At 46.0% G+C, this 23584-nt stretch overlaps 1 protein-coding gene across 1 annotated transcript in view; it reads right to left on the reverse strand.

The window, feature by feature from the left end:
• The window catches only part of EIF2AK2 (eukaryotic translation initiation factor 2 alpha kinase 2), a 219518-nt gene that overhangs the window by 25366 nt on the left and 170568 nt on the right, over positions 1-23584 (reverse strand). The window contains exons 16-18 of the mRNA XM_033937032.1: positions 17954-18076; positions 7998-8126; positions 2364-2550 (exon numbers count right to left, since the gene is read on the reverse strand). Coding sequence (XP_033792923.1) covers positions 2364-2550; positions 7998-8126; positions 17954-18076 — 439 coding nt within the window. The remainder of the gene's footprint in view (positions 1-2363; positions 2551-7997; positions 8127-17953; positions 18077-23584) is intronic.

A 23584-nucleotide genomic window follows, 5' to 3' on the forward strand; every position in this document is an offset into this window, starting at 1 on the left:
TATTGTTTTCTGTCAAAAATAAGGGGTATTGAGGCAGACTGAGACTTTTAAAACAAAATTGGGAAATCCAAGATGGCTGGAGCAATAGTGATTTTAGTGCCTAAAATGGCTGATGGAGAAAAAAAATGCAAACTCAAAATGCAGGGAAGGGGTTTTGGGAGGTGGGGAACCTGATCCCTAACCTCAAAAACCTTTAAAAATGACTTTTAAGGGTCTCCCTGATTTTCCCCATAGGTTGCAATTGCTTTACTCACTGTGCCATGCTTCTATGCTGGAGCTACATTGGGAAACCTTTGATGAGAGGTGAAAGAAGATTTCTGCCTCAGACAAGCCTGGAGTCCAACAGATGGCTTGTTTCTGTGACTTGCTGTCCAGTTCCCAATGTGGAACTGGACCCTCAGACTCTCATGGAGACAGGAACACAGTCATCCCCAATCCTGGATAAAACCGCCACAGAAAGTGCTCAGTCTGTGCTCAAGGCCACTGTGGACAGAATCTGGGATGAGCTGCTAAACTCCATTGCAGATGAACCTAGGGAGAGATTGCTCCCAAGGGTACAGACCCTGAGCTCTGATAGGTAGTGGAGCATGAAAACAAAACAGTGGGCTTTCTACAAACCTCACAGCTAATAAGGGTTTTAACCCATTGGTCAAGACTTCCAGTCCTATTGCACAAGAAGCCTCCTTTACAGGTGTTCACTACGGTACTGAAGTGCTACTTTTTAGGCTAGCACATAGCATATAACATACATAAAGGGGTACTTATATTGGCAGTTATCTGCGTAAGGCACATGTATCTGATGCACCAATTCTAGTATTCCTTATTTTAGTTTTTAATGTAATGTAATGTAATCACACCATCCTCTGTAAACTACATTTAATGTGAATGGAGAGAGGAGAGGAGGCCAATGTTAGGGGAAGTAAATTAGATGCCTAAGGCTTATTTCAAACACTAGATACCTAACTCAGATATTGAAAAGAGAACAACAATCCTAACATTAGGAAACATTTCTGCTCAATACTCACTACACTAACCACTGGGGAGATATACAATGTTATTCTGTGATGATTATTAAATCACTTTTTACTTTTATCACAGCTCTATAAATAGATTTAATAATATTTAAATATAATTATAATTATTGTGAAGTGTTCAGACCAATACCCATAAATTCAGTGATCTCACCGAACTGGGGTATACTTGGGACCATCATATCACTTCTCTTGTCCCTTTGCCAGCCTCCTTCATTTATACAATACAATGGATCTTATTGTGTATGCTTATGAGAAGATAGATTTCACTTATCTTGAAGGTAACTTCAATGGGCTTGGCACCTATCTCCTTGACCTCCAGCTGCGGTGAGATTAAAGTGCATAAACCTTAAAGTGCTTTGTGCTACTTGTGCTTGCCATTGCAATCGTGCTTGCTAAAATTAGTTGATATTAAGCCCGGCCCCCCAACTAATTTTAGCAAGCACGGTTGCAATGGCAAGCACAAGTAGCACAAAGCACTTTAAGGTTTATGCACTTTAATCTCACCGCAGCTGGAGGTCAAGGAGATAGGTGCCAAGCCCATTGAAGTTACCTTCAAGATAAGTGAAATCTATCTTCTCATAAGCATACACAATAAGATCCATTGTATTGTATAAATGAAGGAGGCTGGCAAAGGGACAAGAGAAGTGATATGATGGTCCCAAGTATACCCCAGTTCGGTGAGATCACTGAATTTATGGGTATTGGTCTGAACACTTCACAATAATTATAATTATATTTAAATATTATTAAATCTATTTATAGAGCTGTGATAAAAGTAAAAAGTGCTCAATACTCACGACACCTAAAAGCCCATTTTACTAAGGTACAGTACAGAGTTGGTCAGCAATTCTATACCTAACCGATGCCTATTCTATAAAGGACAATAGGTGTCAACTTTCCTTTATAGAATTCCAGCATAACCAGGCATATATGCTCATATGGACTTAGTGCGAGAACTTATGCCAGCCACACAGCTGATGTAATAATCATACTAATAAATGATACTCCACTAATGCTCCTCCAATGTGAATGCCCACCTGCATAAGTGCATTTATACGCATACTAACTTTTTTATGCACCAACTGAATGGGAAAACGCCCCAACAACACAATGTAAGGGGTCTTTGAGTTCAGCTGCAAATTCACTCAGGTTTAGGTGTCTCTAACTTAGATGACTAGACTAGCCTGTTGGCTTTCTGTGGATACTGGCCTCCATATTTCCAGTCTTTTCTTAACATAGTAGGGTTACAGGATGAAGAAGCTTTCTATTGGGTATTCAGTTAAAGAATTTGAGGAGTACAATAACACAAATACATGTGTTTATACTTACCTTTAGGTCTCGATGAATTAAATTGTTGGAATGAATATATTTCACCCCTTGCAGCATTTGTTCAAATATAGAGAAAGATAGCTTCTCATCAATTTCATTTCTATCGCTAATCCAATCCTTTAAGGTCCCCTTCTCACAAAGTTCCATTTGAATAAAAAGACAGTCAATCACCTGTTCACTGTTTTCACTAGATAAAATGCAGATTAGAATATTATAATCAAATCTGAATAAGACAACTATTATAAATGTCTATCTGATTAAAGGATTCATTTCAGCATTACACTATAAACCTAACTGTGGATGAGCAGACTTCATGGGCCATTTGGCCTTTATCTGCTGCCATGTTTCTATGTTTAAAGTGCTGTATGTGTCAATATATTCTCTTTTTTATTTATTCTTTAAGACTGCGCTATAAGAGGAACTTTGGAGCAGGTATAGCAGTGAATGGTGTGGGGTAGGTACAGTAAGTTTATATAAGAGAGAGACATGTATATATGGATTGGATGGATTTGGAGGCATTTGAAAACTTACTTATTTTCTAGATTTTTGGGTAACTAAATTCTGTTATGATTGCTCGGCTGTAAGTTAATCTTTTGTAAACTGCATAGATCTTCAAGGTTATGCGGTCCAGAAGTTGATTTTTATGTTATGTTATTATGCTACTGAGTTGGCTACTGATCCCTTGTAACACACCGTGATGTTTCACGGCAGAGCACAGGAGTGGTTTGCCACTGCCTTCTCCCACGTAGTGTGTGGCTCCACTATGTCGATGCTGCCCAACATATACATACACATATACACACACTGTGTTTCAACAAAAAACTATACAAAGTTTATTTTCTACATAACTCTCAAAAGCTGACAAATTTCAATAAAATTTGGACTATATCATCTTGAATAAATTTACAAATGTTCAAAATAGCTCCCATTGACATAAGTGGCATAGCAACAGGTAGGACCAGGCCCACTCACTTTGAGTTCAGGCCTACCCAGTGGCAGCATATCTATAAAGGTGGGCTAGTGGGGATTCCCAAGCCCAGCTAGCTAACAGCTCCCCAAACCTCTCCTCCCCCTACCTTTAAAGGGCCAATCTTTGCAGGCAGTGAGCAGCCTGACTGATAAGTGATGGTCCTTTTCTGCCGTCATCCGTGGCCCTTTTCTGCCGTCATTTTCTATGTTTTTATTTGGCACGTGGGATCTCTTCTTGGAGGAAGTTAGGGGGTGGGTCATTAGTGTGGGCAGACTAGATGGGCCGTGGCCCTTTTCTGCCGTCATTTTCTATGTTTCTATGTCATGCTGGCTCCACAGCCTTCCTTCTGATGCACTCCACCTCTGTGGAAATAGGAAGTTGCATCGGAAGGAAGCCTGTGTGGCCAGCACAAGCAGCATGTATCAGTCAGGCTCTTAAAAAGATAGGCACTGGCAGTGGGAGGAGGGACCAGATCAGATCACCTCACCTGGATGGGAGAGGGAGAGATGGGATCCTGAGGGCCAGGCTCACACAAAATTGGGTGCCTGGCTATGCCCCCATTTTCTCCACTCACCAACTGCAGCATCACTGACACCCCTGACTCAAGATGACATAGCCCAAAGCTAACATATTCCAGCTAATAAATTCAAAATAAAACAATTTTTTCTATCTTGTCTGGATATTTTGTTTTTCCATCATCTTGGTCCCAGTTTCTCTTTCTGCTTTTTGTCTATCTTCTACCAATTCTCTTTGCAGTATCTGCTCTCCAGTTTTTCTCCTCTTCTCAAAACTGTTCCATTCCTTCCGTATGTCTGTCTCCAATGTATTGATTTTTCCCTTTCAGCTTTCTTAACTTTTTCTTTTCTTTTTTGCCTCTGTCCACTCAAATCTTGCCTTCTTTCTCACCCTTCTTCTATTTAAATATTCAGCTACCTCTCAATTCTCCATCTTCTCTCAGTCCCTAGCTCTCCCATTTCCCATCTCACTCCTTTCCCAACCTCCTATTTGTTTCTGTCTACTACCCATTATCACATTTCTACCACTGTACTCACTGTTCTCTCACTCATCTTGTCATCTCTCTTTTGACCTCATCCCCATGGCTCACCACTTTCAGAATCCCCCTCCCTCTCTCCACTAGTCAGGCTGTAACTCCCTGTCCCTTTCTTTCCATCCCCTTTCATATCCCAGATCTCATCCTTCCTGCCCTCCCATGGTTCAACATTTTGCTCCCTCTCTTTTCTGTTTTTCTTCTTCCCTCCCCCCTTGATGCTGAACAATGAAATGGAGGGAAAAAAAAAAGATTGAGATGCTGCATCTCTCTGACTTCCATCCACAGGCCTAAAATTTCTCCCTACCTCTCTTCCATCCCCAGATCCAACTGCCCCCCACCCCATCTCTTCCCATGCCTGCCTGCCTCCCTCCCCCTGGTCCACCATTTCTCCCTCTCTCTTCACAACAGTTCTTCCTTCAAGTATCTCTTTCCCTCTTCCTCCACACCACCCCAGGTCCAACTTCTCTCCCTTCAGACCATTGCCCACCATCTCTCTCTCCGTCTTCTGTTTTTGGCCCCATAAGTTCTCCCTCCCACGCCCAATCTGGCACTTCTTTTAATACACTCCCCCTCTGTACTTAAAAAAAACAACCCAGTCCAGGAGGCTTCCTTGGCCCAGCATGCTCTTCCCCCTCCTCTCCGCGCCCATGCATCTCTACCTCACTCCTCTCCCACCACCATGTCAAATAATTCTCTCTCCCTCTTCTCTCTGTCCAACAGTTCTCCTTTTTCTTCATCGCTCCATGTGCACTATCTCTTTCCCTCTCTTACATCCAATACTCCCTTACTGTTCCCTCCCTACCTCCATTCTTCAATCCTATGGCTCATGTGCCCTCCCCCCTTCATCATTTGTCCAAAGTTTGTGCTCCCTCTCAAGTCCCAACACGACCTTCTCCCTCTCCCTTCTGTGCCTCCCTCCAACGGGTATTTACCTTCTTGCCGGCTCCCATGCTGCAATCGTTTTTCTGGTGAAAGCTGCAGGCGGTGGTGGCTGGCTCCTCATGCGATCCGTGGCTGTGCTGGAAGCATTTATTTTATGGCTGTCGGTGATCCACTCCTGTACTGGAACTGTTCCCTTCCTTCTGTGCCTCCCGGCGAGTGTTTATTTTCTGGCCGGTCCCTTGCTGCAGTCGTCCGTGGGTGGTGTCGGCTCCTCGTGATTCACTGCTGATTCAGAAGCCTTCTCTCCGACACAGCCGCAGATCGTGCATGAGGAGCCGAGGATGCCAGCAGATAACTGCATCAAGGGAGTCGGCCAGAAAACTACCCGCCGGAGGGAGGCACAGAAGGAAGGGAGGGAAGGAGAAGCTTGGCTGCACAAAACTCCTTGTTGGGCCGCGGGTTGGACACCTGTGCAATGTCCATGCTGGCTTCCTTTCTCTTCCCATTCCACCCTCGGGACATAACCATTAGACCCCTAGAGCGCGGATTCAAGTCGCTTGCTGGTGCTTTAAAAAGAAAAAAAGTCAGGCAGAGGCGGGAGTCAAACGTTCAACTTCCAGCATCTCTTCAGGCTGTGCCGAGTCAGCCCGGGGAATCCCCAAGCCGGTGAGAGGGTGTTTTTAAAAAATGTTTGAGCAGCGGCAGCAGGATTCGCGACCGAGATGATAGCCAGGTGGTCATCTAAATTAGTCAGGCGGAATGCCCAGCTAAAAGGCTCTAGGGAGAACACTTGACTTGCATGGTATGTGTCTATATATGGCCTTTTGGTTGAGGATGGGCTGGGGAGAGCTTCAATGGCTGGGAGGGTGTGGATGGGCTGGAGTGAGCTTTGACAGAGACTTCAGCAGTTGGAGCCCAAGCACAGTACCAGGTAGAGCTTTGGATTCTTGCCCAGAAATAGCTAAGAAGAAAAAAAAAATTAAATTGAATCAGGTTGGGGCAGACTGGATGGATCATTTGGGTCTTTATCTGCCATCATCTACTATGTTACTAGAGCAGTGCCCCTGCTGCATCCCCAGGGAGAGGGGGGTCCATAGGGAATACAGAGCAGTGACCATATTATATCTTCAGGGTCCATAGGGAATACAGAGCAGTGACCTCACTGCATCCTCAGGGAGAGGGGGGTCTGTAGGGAGCACAGCCGTGACTCTGCTGCATCCCCAGGGAGAGGTGGTGAGCAGGGACAGAGCAGTAGCTCTGCTGTAGCATCCTGGAGAAGATAGAATGAGCAGATCCTATGTAATCCCCAGAGAGAGAGAGGGATCAGATATAACATAAATATTTATTTCTTTACCGCAGTAACCTCTCAGTTCAATGCAATTTTTTTTTGGGGGGGCTCACCATGACCTGCAAGGGAGTTGTGGTGAGATGTTTATGTGGCACTCTTTTTGTGAAGTTCACAGCAGTGCCCTGTAAGGTGCCCCACTACTCTGTTGCAATGTCTGGGTGGCCAGTCCATCACTTTACTGACCCCTCCCATGTCCAAAAGGTCTTGTCCGAGGTGTTTTTGACTTAGATGAATTTTTAGACAAGAATGGGGTATAAAGATAGACGACTTAGCAGTCTGGACAATCAAATGGCTAGATATAAAACGTGAAAAAATATATATATAATTTTGACGTATTTTTTGAGAATGGACTTTGGACGTTTTACACTTTAGGCGACTAGCGACTTAGGCCCAAAACGGACTTAGACGTATTTTTTGATTATGCCCCTCCACCTGTATAGTTCCTGCTGCCTAACACAGCATGGAAGGTTTAGCACTCTGGCTATTTTTAGGATTAAAGTTCCCATTACTGCAGGTCCATGCTAACTGCCTAGTACCCTTTAGTAAACAGGCCACTTAGTTTTTATAGCTATACTGTATATATACATGATAAGCCCCAAAAATGTTTTTGCAGTTTTTACATAGTTTATCAAAATTAAAATAGAACAGTTTGCCACATATAACTTACTAGTTTGGGATTATATTCCTATTCTTTGTAATTTGTAAGAATCAATAAACTTTCAATGGTCTCCTTAAAACAAACATTTACCCCCTCCCCTTTTTAGAAAACTGTAAAAGTGGTTTTTAGCTTCGGGAGCAGCACAGAGCATTCAACGCATCAGCCAGTGCTAAAAACTGCGTTCACAGTTTTGTAAAGGGGGAGGGTTAATTTTAGTATACTTTTTCCAGTATCTGGAATAAGCATGAACACTCAGGGGTCCTTTTATGAAGGTGCGCTAGGGCCTTAATGTGCGGAATAGCGTGCGCTAAAATGCCACGCGCGCTAGCTGCTACCGCCTCCTCTTGAGAAGGTGGTAGTTTTTTGGCTAGTGCACGCTATAGCGCATGTTAATCCAGTGCATGCACTAAAACCACTAGCGCACCTTTGTAAAAGGAGCCCTCAGTATATAACAATCATGTTGCTAGGACCAGTGTTTAATATATCCATTTTTGTCACTGACCTTTTAAAAAAAGGATGAAAAAAATTCACAGTAATGCACGCTATTCATCACAACTTTCAAAATTTCTCATCTGGCATATTCACTAATAATGTGTGTTTTTCACATTAACATGCTAACAAACTTTAATGAATAGGGCTGATAATGTAGCCCAAATCTACAACAAAAACACCAGACATAAACATGATTATTTAAGGTAACTGCTGGAAACTAAAGACTTTATTACCTTGCTTCACTGAATGAAGTGGATGCATCTGAATCAATATAAGTGTCTTTACCACACCAGGCATGATAATACTGTACAATATTTTCATGCTTAAGTTTTGCTACCATTAATATTTCCCGAAGTGTTTTTCTAAATAAAAAGAAAAAAGAATATACATTTGTGTCAGTTTTAAAAACAGTCCAAAACTCACCTCTTTGAACAGGCATATGATGAGCAGAGATGGTTGGGAAGCAGTACTGAGTGAGGGGTCTGTACTATGTTGACACTTGTGTTTGTGTTGTATTTTGTAGTGTTTTTATTGTTTTATATGAATTTTCCTTTGGATGTCTGTAAATTGTAACCTGCCCTAGTTATTAGGTAGGCTAGAAGGGCCCGATTCTGGAAATGGCAGCTGCAAAATGAGCGCCTACTGCATGACAATCAGTAATCCTGCAGGTTACACCAGAGCCAAACGAATTGTACACAACTCTAGCTGGTGGATTGACCACTTCATTTGAGAGGGCATCCAACGCCTCTGAATTGGGCCTCAAGTGCAATGAGCACCCCAGCTGCAGAGACTGACATCTGTCGTGACTACCGCCCAGGAAATGATCTGCAGAGGCATGCCCATGGTAAGGGTTTGAGGTCTCAGCCACCAACTCTTGCTGGCTCGAACCTCCAAGGTCAAAGGGAGGCACTTCTGGAGAGTGTTCATCAGAGCAGCCTTGTCCAGAAGACAGGAAATCTGAGAGCAGAACAAAAACATTCCTTCCGGCTCGCGTGCAAAAGGGAAAAACTGCAGGTGGCAGCAGAGCTCCCTGTGAAGTAGAGGAGTCAGAGAAAAAAATCTGGAATGGATTCCTTCTGCAGATGGTTTGCAGCCATTGGGAGAGAACCCGCTTGTCTAGAATGACTCACCTATTGCACTGGAATAGTTAGCACAATTTAAGTAATTAAAGTCTAGAGAATAGATATCAGATAGCAAAAGCTATAGCCACATTAAATTTCATTTGCCATTTGGATGCCTAGTCTTCTAATTTCTGAAGGATTTCATTCAGTTTTTCATAGTTTTGTGTCATCTAGAGAGGCAAGAGAAGTCAGAGATGACAGCGATCATCATGGGGGACTCCATCATCAGGAAAGTTGATAGCCACATAGCAGGAGGAAGACAGGTGACTTGCCTACCGGGAGCCAAGATAGAAGACTTAATGAGCCGCATCAACAGAATCATTGACAGCGTGAAAGAGGAAGATACGGCGGTGGTGATCTATATGGGAACTAACAACGTGAGCAACAGGAATTACAGCAAGGAAGTACTGAAGGAACAGTTCCGGATTCTAGGAAGGAAGCTGAAGACCAGAACACCGAGGGTAGTGTTCTCGGAGATCCTGTCGGTACCCATAACTGATGAGAAGAGGCAGATGGAGCTGCAAGCAGTCAACGCGAAGATGAGGAAGAAGGGTTCCACTTTGTGCACAACTGGACGACGTTCTGGTGGAAGAGCAAACTATTCAGGAAGGATGGACTCCACATTAGCAGAGACAGAACAAGGCTACTTGCAAGCAACATCAAGAGAGAAATTGAGAAGTTTTTAAACTAGGAAGAAGGGGAAAGCCAACAGTCGACCAAGTGAGAGTCAATGGTTCGGGAACCAGTATACCCGGAGGATGCCATGCAGGAAGATAGCGGGGAAGACTCACCAGATCTCAGGCAAGACAGATCTAAAGGGACACAAGAAAGGAACAGGCCACAAATTCAAGAGTATGTACACAAACGCAAGGAGCCTAAAGAAGATGGGTGAATTAGAAGCTATGACACAAAAGGATAACTTTGACATCATCGGCATCAAGGAAACATGGTGGACCGAAGAAAACGTCTGGGACACTGTGCTACCGGGATACAAACTATACTGCAGAGACAGAGTGGCTCAAAAAGGTGGGGACGTTGCCATATACGTCAAAGAGGGAATTGAATCTACTGGAGAGAACACGCCACAACAGATGGATAAGTTAGAGTCTCTAAGGGTCAAAATTCTGGGAACAAATGGACTGGAACGAAGATCGGCATCTACTACCGACCCCCAGGGCAGTCCAAAGAAATTGATGGAGAAATGAAGGATGAGATTCAACGCAATTGTAAGGGAGGCAACGCAGTTATCATGGGTGATTTTAACTATCAGGGAATAGACTAGAATCTAGGCACCTCCGGCTGCGGTAGAGAGACCAAGTTCCTGGATGCTATAGGGGATTGCTTCCTGGAACAACTTGTCAAGGAAAACACGAGAGGAAATGCAATTCTGGACTTAATTGTAAATGGATTATGAGGACAAGCGCAAGATGTAGAAGTAGAGGGGACGTTGGGAAGCAGTGATCACAATATGATCCGCTTCGACATACATGCAGGGGCGAAACATCAAATCAGAACAATGGTCATGGCACTGAACTTCCGAAAAGGGAATAACGAAGGGATGAGACTCATGGTGGGGAAAAAGATCAAGAAGAGGATATGCACTGTAAAAACGCTAGAGCAGATATGGTCCCTTTTTAAGGACACAGTCACCAAGGCGCAAAATCTATATATACCGTGAATCAACAAGGAATCCAAGAGGAAAAAGAACAAAGAACCGGCGTGGCTCACTATAGCGATGAAGGAAGCGATCAGAGACAAGAAGACTTCCCTTAAGGAATGGAAAAGGTCAAAAACGGACCAAAACTGGAAAAAGCACAAACAGCATCAATGCAGGTGCCATAAAGCGGTAAAAGGGGCCAAAAGAGACTACGAGGAAAAAATAGCCAAGGAGGTGAAAAACTTCAAGCCGTTCTTTTGATATATTAAGGGGAAACGACCCGCAAAGGAAGCGGTGGGACCACTGGATGATCATGGAATAAAGGGAGTTCTAAAGGAGGACAAAGCCATCGCCGATACACTGAACACATTTTCTGCGTCTGTATTTACCAAAGAGGATATACACAACATACCGGAACCCGACAGGCTATTACCTGGACACGAAGATGGGAAACTGACAAGGTTGATGGTCAGTCTAGAAGAAGTATGCAGGCAGATCGATAGGCTTAAGAGCGACAAATCCCCGGGACTAGATGGCATACACCAAGGGTCATTAAGGATCTGAAAGGGATTATAGCTGAACTGCTTCAACTAATAGCCAATCTTTCAATCAAATCAGGAAGGATTCCGGAAGACTGGAAGGTGGCGAATGTTACGCCGATCTTCAAAAAAGGTTTGAGGGGAGATCCGGAAAAACAACAGACCGATGAGTCTGACCTCGGTACCGGTAAAGAAGGTAGAGGCGCTGATAAAGAACCGCATCATTGACCACCTTGACAGACACAATCTGATGAGGACCAGTTAGCACGGCTTCAGCAAAGGACGATCTTGCTGCACTTCTTTGAGGGGGTAAACAAGCAGATATACAAGGGTGACCCAGTCAACATTGTATATCTGGATTTTCAGAAGGCGTTCGACAAGGTTCCACATGAACGACTACTTTGAAAAATTGAGAGCCATGGAACAGAGTGTGAAATACTCACGTGGATTAAAAACTGGCTAGCGGATAGGAAACAGAGAGTGGGGGTAAATGGACAATACTCGGAATGGAAGAACGTCACCAGTGGGGTGCCGCAGGGCTCGGTGCTTGGACCCGTGCTCTTCAACATATTCATAAATGATCTGGAAATGGTTACGATGAGTGAGGTGATTAAATCTTCAGACGATACAGCACAGTTACTTACCGTAACAGGTGTTATTCAGGGACAGCAGGCAGATATTCTTAACGCATGGGTGACGTCACCGACGGAGCCCCGGTACGGACCTTTTTAACTAGAAAGTTCTAGTTGGCCGCACCGCGCATGCGCGAGTGCCTTCCCGCCCGACGGAGGAGAGCGTGGTCCCCATTTAGGATAAGCCAGCTAAGAAGCCAACCCGGGGAGGAGGGTGGGACGTAAGAATATCTGCCTGCTGTCCCTGGATAACACCTGTTACGGTAAGTAACTGTGCTTTATCCCAGGACAAGCAGGCAGCATATTCTTAACGCATGGGTGACCTCCAAGCTAACAGAGAGGGAGGAGGGATGGTTGGCCATTAGGAAAATAAATTTTGCAACACAGATTGGCCGAAGTGTCCAGGGAGTTCTGTTCGCCCTGGATGTATACAGCCTTGAGGAAGAGACTCCATATTTGAGGAAGAGGTCCATATTCGGATGGCTTCCTGACAGAGGAGGGGAGATCCGGTGCCGCCTTGCCTGTTTATGTAGTACATGGCGACTTGATTGTCTGTGCACAGGAGAAGAACCTGAGGGTAGAGAAGGTGCTGGAAGGCCTTGAGAGCATAGAACATGGCTCTGAGTTCCAGGAAATTGATGTGATGTTGACGCTCCTGAGGGGTCCAGAGTCCCTGGGTGCGTAGATCTCCTAGGTGAGCTCCCCACGCATAGGGGGAGGCATCCGTGGTTATGATCATGGAGTGAGGGGGTAGATGGAAGAGTAGACCCCTGGAAAGATTGGAGTAGTTCAACCACCATTGAAGAGATTGCTGAAGAGACGATGTCACAGAGATGGGATGAGAAAGAGGATCCGTGGTCTGTGACCATTGGTTGGCTAGAGTCCACTGAGGTGTCCTGAGGTGGAGTCGAGCGAGAGGAAGTACATGGACCGTCAAGGCCATGTGGCCCAAGAGGACCATCATCTGTCAAGCTGGGATGGTTTGATGAAGGAGCACCTGACGACAGAGGTGGAGCAGGGTCCGGTGTCGGTCAGGGGGGAGAAACGCCCTCATCAGAGTGGTGTCGAGAACTGCTCCAATGAACTGAAGTCGCTGTGTGGGAAGCAGATGCGACTTGGGGTAGTTGATCTCGAACCCCAGGAGATGGAGGAATGAGATGGTGTGTTGAGTGGCTTGTAGCACAAGCGGAGACGTAGGTGCTTTCACCAACCAATCGTCCAAGTAGGGGAACACCTGGAGGTTGTGAGACCTGAGAAAGGCCGCCACCACAATAAGGCACTTGGTGAACACCCTGGGCGATGATGCGAGGCCAAAGGGTAGCACCTTGTACTGTTAGTGGCGGTGCTGTATCTGAAATCGGAGGTAGCGACGTGAATGCAGATGGATTGGAATGTGAGTGTAGGCCTCTTTGAGGTCCAGGGAACATAGCCAGTCGTGTTGAGAGAGAAGAGGGTAAAGCGTAGCAAGGGAGAGCATTCTGAACTTCTCCTTGACCAGACACTTGTTGAGGTCCCTGAGATCGAGGATGGGACGGAGGTCTCCTGTCTTCTTGGGTACCAGGAAGTAGTAGGAGTAGAATCCCTGACCCCTTTGGTCCGGAGGCACCTCTTCGATGGTATTGAGAAGGAGGGATTGGACCTCCCTCAGGAGGAGGGGGGTTTGGGAGGAGTGAGAAGCAGACTCTACGGGAGGATTGTCTGGGGGAAGAGTCTGGAAGTTGAGAGAGTAGCCATGGCGAATGATGTGGAGGACCCATTGGTCTGATGTGATGACCTCCCAACGGCTGAGGAAGAGTTGGAGGCGACCTCCGATCGGCTGAGGAAGAGGCAATGATGTTGGGAGACTGGCTATGCCCTGGAGAAAAGAGTTAAAAGGGCTGGGATGGTTTTGACGGAGGTAGAGGCTTGGCAGGTTGGTGAGACTGAGAGCGAGCCTGAGTTTGATGTTGTTGCCGAGGTCGGCGCGGCTGCTGTTGAGGCGGGTTGAGAGGTCTGGCCGAGAACCTGCGCTGGTAGGAAGACTGCTGTCTGTAGGTGCGAGCAGGTGGAGTCTTCTTTTTAGGTTTGATCAGAGTGTCCCACCTGGTCTCGTGTGCGGAGAGTTTCTGGGTTGTGGAGTCCAGGGACTCTCCGAAGAGTTCATCACCCAGACAAGGTGCGTTTGCCAGGCGGTCCTGGTGGTTAATGTCTAGGTCAGAGACTCTCAGCCATGCCAAACGGCGCATAGCCACCGCCATGGCAGAAACGCGAGAGGTCAGCTCAAATGAGTCGTAGATGGAGTGAACCATGAATTTCCTAAGTTGGAGGAGGCTGGAAATATGCTGTTGGAAAAGAGGGACCTTACGTTCAGGAAGATATTTCTGTAAGGAGGAGAGCTGTTGCACCAGATGCTTCATGTAGAAGGGAGAAGTGGAAGGTGTAGTTGTTGGCTCTATTGGCTAACATGGCATTTTGGAAAAGGCGCTTATCAAATTTATCCATGGTTTTACCCTCTCTGCCAGGAGGGGTGGAGGCATATACACTGGAACCCTGAGATTTTTTCAAGGTGGATTCCACCAGGAGGGACTCGTGGGGCAATTGAGACTTGTCAAAACCTGGGATTGGAATAACCCGGTATAAGCTGTCTAACTTACGAGGGGCTCCAGGAACCATGAGGGGAGCTTCCCAGTTTTTATAGAAAGTTTCCCGTAAGATGTCGTGGACGGGCAACTTCAGGAACTCTTTGGGAGGTTGTTCAAAGTCTAGGGCTTCGAGAAAAGCTTGAGACTTTTTAGAGTCAGACTCCAAGGGAATGGAAAGAGCTGCTGACATCTCCCTAAGAAATTTGGAGAAAGAGGATTGCTCTGGTTTTGAGACAGTGTCGGTCATGGAGGGTTCTTCATCGGTTGATGAAGCGTCCTCCTCGGTACCGTGAGGGGAGTCTTCCCACAAGTCTGGGTCCCTAACGTCTGGGTGTGTACGTTTGGACATCGGTGTGGAGGGCTCAGCATGGCGGGTCTTTGAGAGAGATTTGCCTGAGCGCACCGAGGCGGTACCGGGTGAGGAAGACCGATGTCGTTCCTGGGACCAGACAGGGGCGGCAGCATCACGGGTATGTACTGTAGGTGTTTCTGCCAAGAGCACCGGCATGGAAGTATTAAGCGGTACCGAGGGGGTCGATACCGATGGAATGGTGTGGGGCTCGGACCGGTCCTGTACCGGAAGGTGCGGTGCCAGCAACGCCGGCAACAGTTGTTGGAGCTGTTGTTGCAGCTGCTCCTGTAACTGTGTTTGGAGTATGGCCGCGATGCGGTCGTCCAGGGGAGGCACCGGTACCGCTCTTTTCTTCTTCGGTACCATAGGTGCCGCTCTACGCTCTGGCGATGAGGAGGCCGATGATGAGGCACTCACCGAGATCGGAGCGGAGCATTTGCGGGGCCGGTGCGGTGCCGGGAGGGCCGGTGTCGCAACCGTGGTAGGAGGGCGCTCAAGGGAAGAGGGAGGCTTCTTAGCCGGCTTACCTGGGCCCAACGACCCCGAGGAAGGATCCGGTGGTGTCGATGTCGTCGGTGCCGACTTTTGTGGTGCCGTCGACGTCGCAGCCGGTTCCATGGCAGATCCGGTACCAAACAAAATATTTTGCTGGATCTGCCGATTTTTTAAAGTACGCTTTTTAAGCGTAGCACAGCGGGTGCAGGTGTCAGCCCGATGCTCTGGACCCAAGCACTGGAGGCACCAATTGTGTGGGTCGGTGAGGGAGATCGGGCGTGCACACCGCTGGCACTTCTTAAAACCCGGTTGAGGGGGCATGAAGGGAAACACGGCCTCCGCAAAATCGAATCCGGAGGCCTGTATGATGGCAACAGGCCCCGCCGGGGCCGGCCTGAAAAAATAAAGAAAACTTGTCGAAAGTTTTTTGTTGTTTTTTTTTAAAACAAAAGTAAAGGGAATCCGATAATAAAAAAGGAAAAAATTTAGAAAATACGCGAGTGGGAAGGCAAAAATTCGTTTTTTAACGGCCGTTGAAAACACATGCGTCTTCTTCGCTCCGCGGAAACGAAGAAACTGGAGACCACGCTCTCCTCCGTCGGGCGGGAAGGCACTCGCGCATGTGCGGTGCGGCCAACTAGAACTTTCTAGTTAAAAAGGTCCGTACCGGGGCTCCGTCGGTGACGTCACCCATGCGTTAAGAATATGCTGCCTGCTTGTCCTGGGATAAGAAGTTATTCAGAGTAGTGAAGACGCAGGGGGATTGTGAAGATCTGCAACACGACATAACTATGCTTGAGAAATGGGCAGCGACATGGCAAATGAGGTTCGACATTGATAAGTGTAAGGTAATGGAAGTCGATATCAAAAATCCGATACACGAATACAAGATGTTCAGGGCAGTACTTGGAGAGACCCCCCAGGAAAGAGACCTGGGAGTACTGGTCCACAAGTCAATGAAGCTGTTTGTGCAATGTGCAGTGGCAGCGAAAAGGGTGAACAGAATGCTAGGAATGATTAAGAAGGGGGATCACGAACAGATCGGAGAAGGTTATCATGCCGCTGTACCAGGCCATGGTATGCTCTCACCTGGAATATTGTGTCCAGCACTGGTCACTGTACATGAAGAAGGACATTGTACTACTCGAAAGGGTCCAGTGAAGAGCGACTAAAATGGTTAAGGGGTTGGAGGAGGAGTCATACAGAAAGAGATTCGGAAAGCTGGGCCTATTCTCCCTTGAAAAGAGGAGACTGAGAGGAGACATGATCGCAACATTCAAGATAATGAAGGGAATAGACTTAGTAGATAAAGACAGGTTGTTCACCTTCTCCAAGGTAGAGAGAACAAGAAGGCACTCTCTGAAGTTAAAAGGGGATAGATTCCGTATAAACGTAAGGAAGTTCTTCATCATCCAGAGAGTGGTAGAGAACTGGAATGCTCTTCCGGAGTCTGTTATAAGGGAAAACACTCTCCAGGGATTCAAGACAAGGTTGGACAAGTTCCTGCTGAACCATATTGAACGCAAGTAGCGCTGGTCTCGGTTAGGGCACAGGTCTTTGACCTGAGGGCCTGCTGGGCATGATGGACCACTGGTCTGACCCAGCAACGGCAATTCTTATGTTCTTATCTACAAATTTAATCACCTCACTCATTGTTCCTATTTCTAGATCATTTATAAATATGTTAAATAACACCTGTCTCAGTACAGATCCCTGGGGCACTCCATTATTCACTCTTCTCCACTGAAAGAAATAGAAATTTAGACCTATCCTCTGTTTTCTATCCATTAACCCGTTTCTAATCCACAAAAGAACACTGCCTTGTCATCAATCAACTAAATATGTTTTCTTTGAACCCCAACAATTAACTACTTTTTTGGCGTTATCTCAACTGGACGGGGATAAATCAAGTGCTCCATAGGTTAATATGTTACTCCCACCTCAGTTCTATAGCCTTTAGCAATTCCTAAATGTATAGATTTATACTTTCTTTTGTCTTGCTTATTTGAAGTCTTGGATCCAAATAGAGGACTTGTGCTGATAATCAAAAAATTAATATTTCTTTTGTTTTGTAGATTAATTAAAGTGTAATATGTTTTATACTTTAACAAAATGTAAGATCCTGACTAATAAGCTTTTCTGTATAAGTGTATACTTGGTATTTAATTTAAAATTAATAAATAAATAATCACTAATAATAAAACCCTAAGCGCGCATGCGCACTCCTACCTGCGTGATCCATAGCTCTGTGGCCGGCAAAGAAATGTTAAAGCGTGCGGCGAATGCGTGTTCGGCTCGTGTGTGCATAACGGTTTGCTACAAGTGTATACTGTATGTACTTGTATTGTAAGACTTTGCTTGTTTTAGACCAAGTCACTATACTCTTGCAGTGCCAGAAGAACCATCGGCTCAATTCTGATGTGTATATACTGTATGTACTTGTAGTGCAGCAAGGCATTGCTTGTATATCAAGTTAAAATTTAATGAAATGTTTTGCTTGTCTTGCAAAATACTTGCAAATCAAGTTATTTGCAATCCAAGGTTTTACTGTATTCTAATAAGCAAGCACTGCATCAGCTATTTGTGTGGGTGATAGAATACAGTGTTCTCTTGTATCTGTGCAGCAAGAATTAAAACCTAAAACTTTCTCTCAATTTCTTTTCATGTGGAATTCCTGACACAGGCATAGCCAAGGAGACAAGAACAGAGGTCAAGTATAATATCACATATATCTACTATACTACACCTTTAAAAAGTAAAATTGGTACTTACTCATTATGAAGCTTTATTTTTTTAACAGCATAATACACCTGATCGATTTTCTTTTTTGCTTTATAAACATGTCCAAAGCCACCTTTGCCAAGTTGTGATATATGTTCAAAATCTTTGTTAAAGCTGAAAATATGAATTTGTTATTAGAAAAATAAAATATAGGCGACACAAATTGATAGCTGTGATAATACGATGGAAAACCAAGAGGTCTACTTACTAAATACTGTAGTGCAAAAAACTTCTGTTGATATGTATTTTCAAACTGTGCTACAAGTTAACATGCATTTCACTGAAGACTTTTATTTCTTTAAAGAGGTCAATTTTCAAACACCAGACATCTAGGGAGGGACAGATGAGCCTGCCTGCAGAACCGAGGACCCTAAGGTGGCATCTTCTCGAGCCGCCACATCCACTCTGTAGAACTTTGTAAACATGTGAAGAGTAGCCCAAGTAGCTGCTCCACAGATTTTATCAGGCAAGACAACCCGGGACTCCGGTCAGAAAGCCACTACACTCCTTGTCGAATGTGCATTGCTAGCACCCCCCCCCCCCCAGTCTTCACTTTAGAGTCTAGATCAGTGGTTCCCAAACCTGTCCTGGAGGACCCCCCAGGCCAGTTGGGTTTTCAAGATAGCCCTAATGAATATGCATGACAGAGATTTTCATAAAATGGAGATGCCAGGAATGCAGATCTGCTCCATGCATATTCATTAGGGCTATCTTGAAAACTCGACTGGCCTGGGGGTCCTCCAGGACAGGTTTGGGAACCACTGGTCTAGATGGTTCCCACCTATGCAGAAAAAGGAAATTGTCAGAGTGAAGGCTGTAAGGAGGGTACCCTCAAGGGATATGCATCACTACTGTGCTGCCAGCTGCCACTCCAACAGCATTAAAAAGACACTGGAGGGGTATTGACATTGCTGTAATGGGGAGGGCGTTAAGACACCTGGGGGCAGGGACTGTGGGCTTGAGAGGCCAAAGGAGATGCCAGATTGCTGGGGAGTGGGCAAGAGGCATTGGCATAACTGGGAGGAGATTCAAAGCCAAATTTTTTTCCTTACTTGTAGCTTTGCGACCACTAAGTAAGCTTCCTCTCTGCTTCTGGGGACCTGGGCCAGCTTAACCTATGGGCTAGTGACATCACAATCGATGTTTGGTGCCCTTTCTCACCAGTACCCTGGGCCAGAGACTCACTTGATCCATAGGTTAAGCTGGCTCTGACACCTGTGTATTAGCAAGCTGTCTAAAAGCTATTCTATATATACTTGCTTAACATACATAGCACATATTTGCAAAAGAGATGTACACAGGGGTGGAGAATGGGCAAAGCTTTATGTTACAGGCATTATCTGCTGCATTTCGGTGCCCACACTAACATCACTTCTAAGGATGGTATAAGTGAAGGTTCCTAAATGTTTGACATGCTGGTACTGGATTGCACTAGCATTCTGTAATGGAACCTTGGCACTTAGGTTCCACTATAGAATAGACTCCTAGCATGTGGTCTTAGGGAGCCTAAATGGAGACACTCACTTATAGAATTGCTTCGATAGTGCTTAAGACCTCAAGATCAACACAAGGGTTCCAGTACTGCATTGCTCAAACTCACCTATTGTTGTACAGTTCCAGTGACAGCAAGCCAGCAAAGTAACTCGAGCTCACTTAGAAAGGGGATGGCTAGGAGAGGAAATCATGGGTAGAATACCTATGTATCTTATGAAAATGAATACAGTGTGTTTGTAAAGCCTGTCTCTTGTTTGTCATAGCTTGAGTACTGGGAATTTATTTTTCATTCTAAATGAATGGTTTTTGTTTTGTTTAAGATGAAAATAGACGTGAGGTGGCCGGCAAAAGGGTGCACTAGCAGCATTAGTGTGTGCTATCTACCACACATCCAATTTTATTCCTCTGAGCCTTGTGGCATAGAGCATATGCCAACTGTTTATTACATATCATAACTTTATTCTTCTATACCGCCACAATCAGACGATTTCTAGGCGGTTTACACCGAAGAGAGCTGGAAAATCAGCGAAGTACAAAATACAAATAGCAAAAGTACAACATATTTCTTAAGAATAGTCAGCGTAGAATTATTGTTATTAATCCATTTCCTAAATAGAAGTTATATTATCAACAATACAGTCTTAATTTCTTTCCGAAATGCGCCATAAGACAGCCTGGCTCCACTGATGTAATTACCCAACCAGGACTGCTATTTACTTGCTTGAAATATAAAAGTCCTATCTGACCTGTATCTAAAGCCAGTAATTTTTGGATAGGCAAATAAATTACAATTTCTGGTTATCCTCGTAGGACTGTACAGCACAAAATGAGACAAAAGATAGGTAGGGGCCAATCCCCAAACCAGCTTAATGCAAATGCAAGAGAATTTAAACATTACTCGTGCCTCTACCGGCAACCAGTGCAACAGTCTATAGTAGGGACAGCAATGTTACTTACCGTAACAGTTGTTATCCAGGGACAGCAGGCAGCTATTCTCACTAGTGGGTGATGTCATCCGACAGAGCCCCGATACGGACGTCTCACAAGCATATTTTGCTTGAAGAAACTCAGAAGTTTCGAGATGCCCGCACCGCGCATGCGCCAGTGCCTTCTCGCCCGATGGTCCGGGCGTGTCTCCTCAGTTCAGGTAGCTAGCAGAGAAGCCAACCCAGGGGAGGTGGGTGGGATGTGAGAATAGCTGCCTGCTGTCCCTGGATAACAACTGTTACGGTAAGTAACACTGCTTTATCCCAGGACAAGCAGGCAGGTATTCTCACTAGTGGGTGACCTCCAAGCTAACCTCAATGGGATGGTGGGAGAGTTGGCAACTTAGGAGAATAAATTTTGTAACACTGTTTGGCCAAACCGTCCATCCCTTCTGGAGAAAGTATCCAGACAATAATGAGAGGTGAATGTATGAACCGAGGACCAAGTGGCAGCCTTACAAATCTCCTCAATCGGTGTCGATCTGAGGAAGGCTATAGAGGCTGCCATTGCTCTGACCTTATGGGCTGTGACCTTATAGGGAAAGGGTAATCCAGCCTGGGCATAGCAGAAAGAGATACAAGCCGCCATCCAGTTGGAGATGGTGCGCTTCGATACAGGTCGTCCCAACTTGTTTGGTTCAAAGGAGACGAAAAGTTGAGGAACAGTTCTGTGTGGTTTGGTGCGATCCAAGTAGAAAGCCAAAGCACGTTTACAGTCCAGAGTGTGAAGAGCTGATTCTCCAGGATGAGAATGAGGCTTTGGAAAAAGCACTGGAAGCACAATGGATTGGTTGAGATGAAATTCAGAGACCACTTTAGGAAGGAATTTCGGATGAGTGCGAAGAACCACTTTGTCATGATGGAATACTGTGAAAGGTGGATCTGCCACTAAGGCCTGAAGCTCACTGACCCTGCGAGCAGACGTGAGGGCCACCAGAAAAAACACTTTCCAAGTGAGAAACTTTAGTGGAGCCTGGTTGAGAGGCTCAAAAGGAGGTTTCATAAGCTGAGAAAGGACAACGTTGAGGTCCCAAACCACCGGAGGAGGTTTGAGAGGAGGATTGACATGGAAAAGTCCTTTCATAAATTTGGAAACCACAGGATGAGCAGAGAGAGGTTTCCCTTGTAGAGGCTGATGAAAAGCCACAATAGCACTCAGGTGGACTCGAATGGATGTAGATTTGAGGCCAGACTGAGACAGGTGTAGAAGATAGTCCAATACAGAAGAGAGGGAGGCTCGTTGATGCTCCTTAGAATTAGACACACACCAGGAAGAAAATCTAGTCCATTTTTGGGAGTAGCATTGTCGAGTAGCAGGCTTCCGGGAAGCCTCCAACACATCCCTCACCGCCTTGGAAAACTGGTGAGGAGTTACGTTGAGAGGGACCAAGCTGTCAGGTGGAGAGACTGCAGGTTGGGATGAAGCAGAGATCCTTGATGCTGAGTAAGCAGAGAAGGAAACATTGGAAGAAGGAATGGCTCCCTGCTGCTGAGTTGAAGTAGAAGGGAGTATTAAGGCTGAAGGGGCCACCGAGGAGCTATTAGAATCATGGTGGCATGGTCGGATTTCAGCTTGACCAGAGTCTTCTGAATGAGAGGAAATGGAGGAAACGCATACAGAAAGCGATTCCCCCAATCCAGCAGAAAGGCATCCGCCTCTAGACAATGAGGAGTGTAGATCCTGGAGCAAAATTGAGGCAGTTTGAAGTTGTGGGGAGCAGCAAAGAGGTCTATCTGAGGCGTCCCCCACTGTGAAAAGATCTGATGAAGGGGGCTGGAATGGAGTGTCCATTCGTGAGGCTGGAGGAGACGACTTAAGTTGTCTGCCAAGACATTGTCCTTCCCCTGAATGTAGACAGCCTTGAGAAAGGCGTTGTGGTGAACCGCCCAATCCCAGACTCGGAGAGCTTCCTGGCAGAGGGAGGCTGAGCCCGTGCCCCCCTGCTTGTTGACATAATACATGGCGACCTGATTGTCCGTGCGAATGAGGACCACCATGTCGCGAAGCAGATGTTGAAAATCCTGAAGAGCATTGAAGATGGCTCTGAGCTCCAGAAGATTGATTTGATGGAGTCGGTCCGCACTGGTCCAGAATCCCTGCGTGCGAAGACCATCCAGATGAGCTCCCCATGCATAGGTCGAGGAATCGGTTGTGAGAACCTTCTGATGGGGAGGAGTGTGAAACAGCAAACCTCTGGATAGATTCGAAGAGGTCGTCCACCAAAGCAGAAACTGCCAAAGAGCAGGAGTCACTGTGATGTGTCGAGTCAACGGGTCTGACACCTGAGTCCATTGAGAAGCCAGGGTCCACTGAGGAATCCTGAGATGAAGTCTGGCAAAAGGCGTCACATGAACTGTAGAGGCCATGTGGCCCAGGAGCACCATCATGTGTCTCGCTGAGATGGACTGGCGAGAAGACACCGACTGGCAGAGACGAAGAAGAGTATCCATACGTTGAAGAGGAAGGAACGCTCTGAGTCGAATGGTATCCAGGACCGCCCCGATGAAGGGGAGAGACTGGGTAGGCTGTAGATGAGATTTGGGAAAGTTGATCTCGAAGCCCAAACTCTGCAGGAAGCAAATTGTAGTCAGGGTCGCCGAGATGACCCCTGGAGCTGAGGGGGCCTTGATGAGCCAGTCGTCGAGGTAGGGAAATACCTGAAGACCCCTGTTTCGGAGTGCAGCAGCCACTACTACCAGACACTTCGTGAAGACTCTGGGAGACGAGGATAGGCCAAATGGGAGCACTCGATACTGCAGATGTAGATGTCCCACCCGAAATCTGAGGAACTTGCGAGAGGCCGGATGAATGGGAATGTGAGTGTAGGCCTCCTTGAGATCCAGAGAGCATAACCAGTCGTTCTGCTCGATGAGGGGGTAGAGAGAAGCAAGAGTCAGCATGCGAAACCTCTCCTTGACCAAGAACTTGTTGAGGACCCTGAGGTCCAAAATGGGTCGCAAGTCGCCTGTCTTCTTCGGGACGAGGAAGTACCAGGAGTAAAACCCCCGGTTGTGTTGGTCCACAGGGACCGGCTCGAAGGCACGAAGACGGAGCAAAGCCTGAGCTTCCTGAAGAAGAAGGGCGGGGTCTGTGTCAAGTTGGAAGGATACTCTCTTGGAGGATGGTCTGGGGGGACCCGAT

This window comes from Geotrypetes seraphini, chromosome 3 (genome assembly GCF_902459505.1).
Source record: "Geotrypetes seraphini chromosome 3, aGeoSer1.1, whole genome shotgun sequence".
NCBI lineage: Eukaryota > Metazoa > Chordata > Amphibia > Gymnophiona > Dermophiidae > Geotrypetes > Geotrypetes seraphini.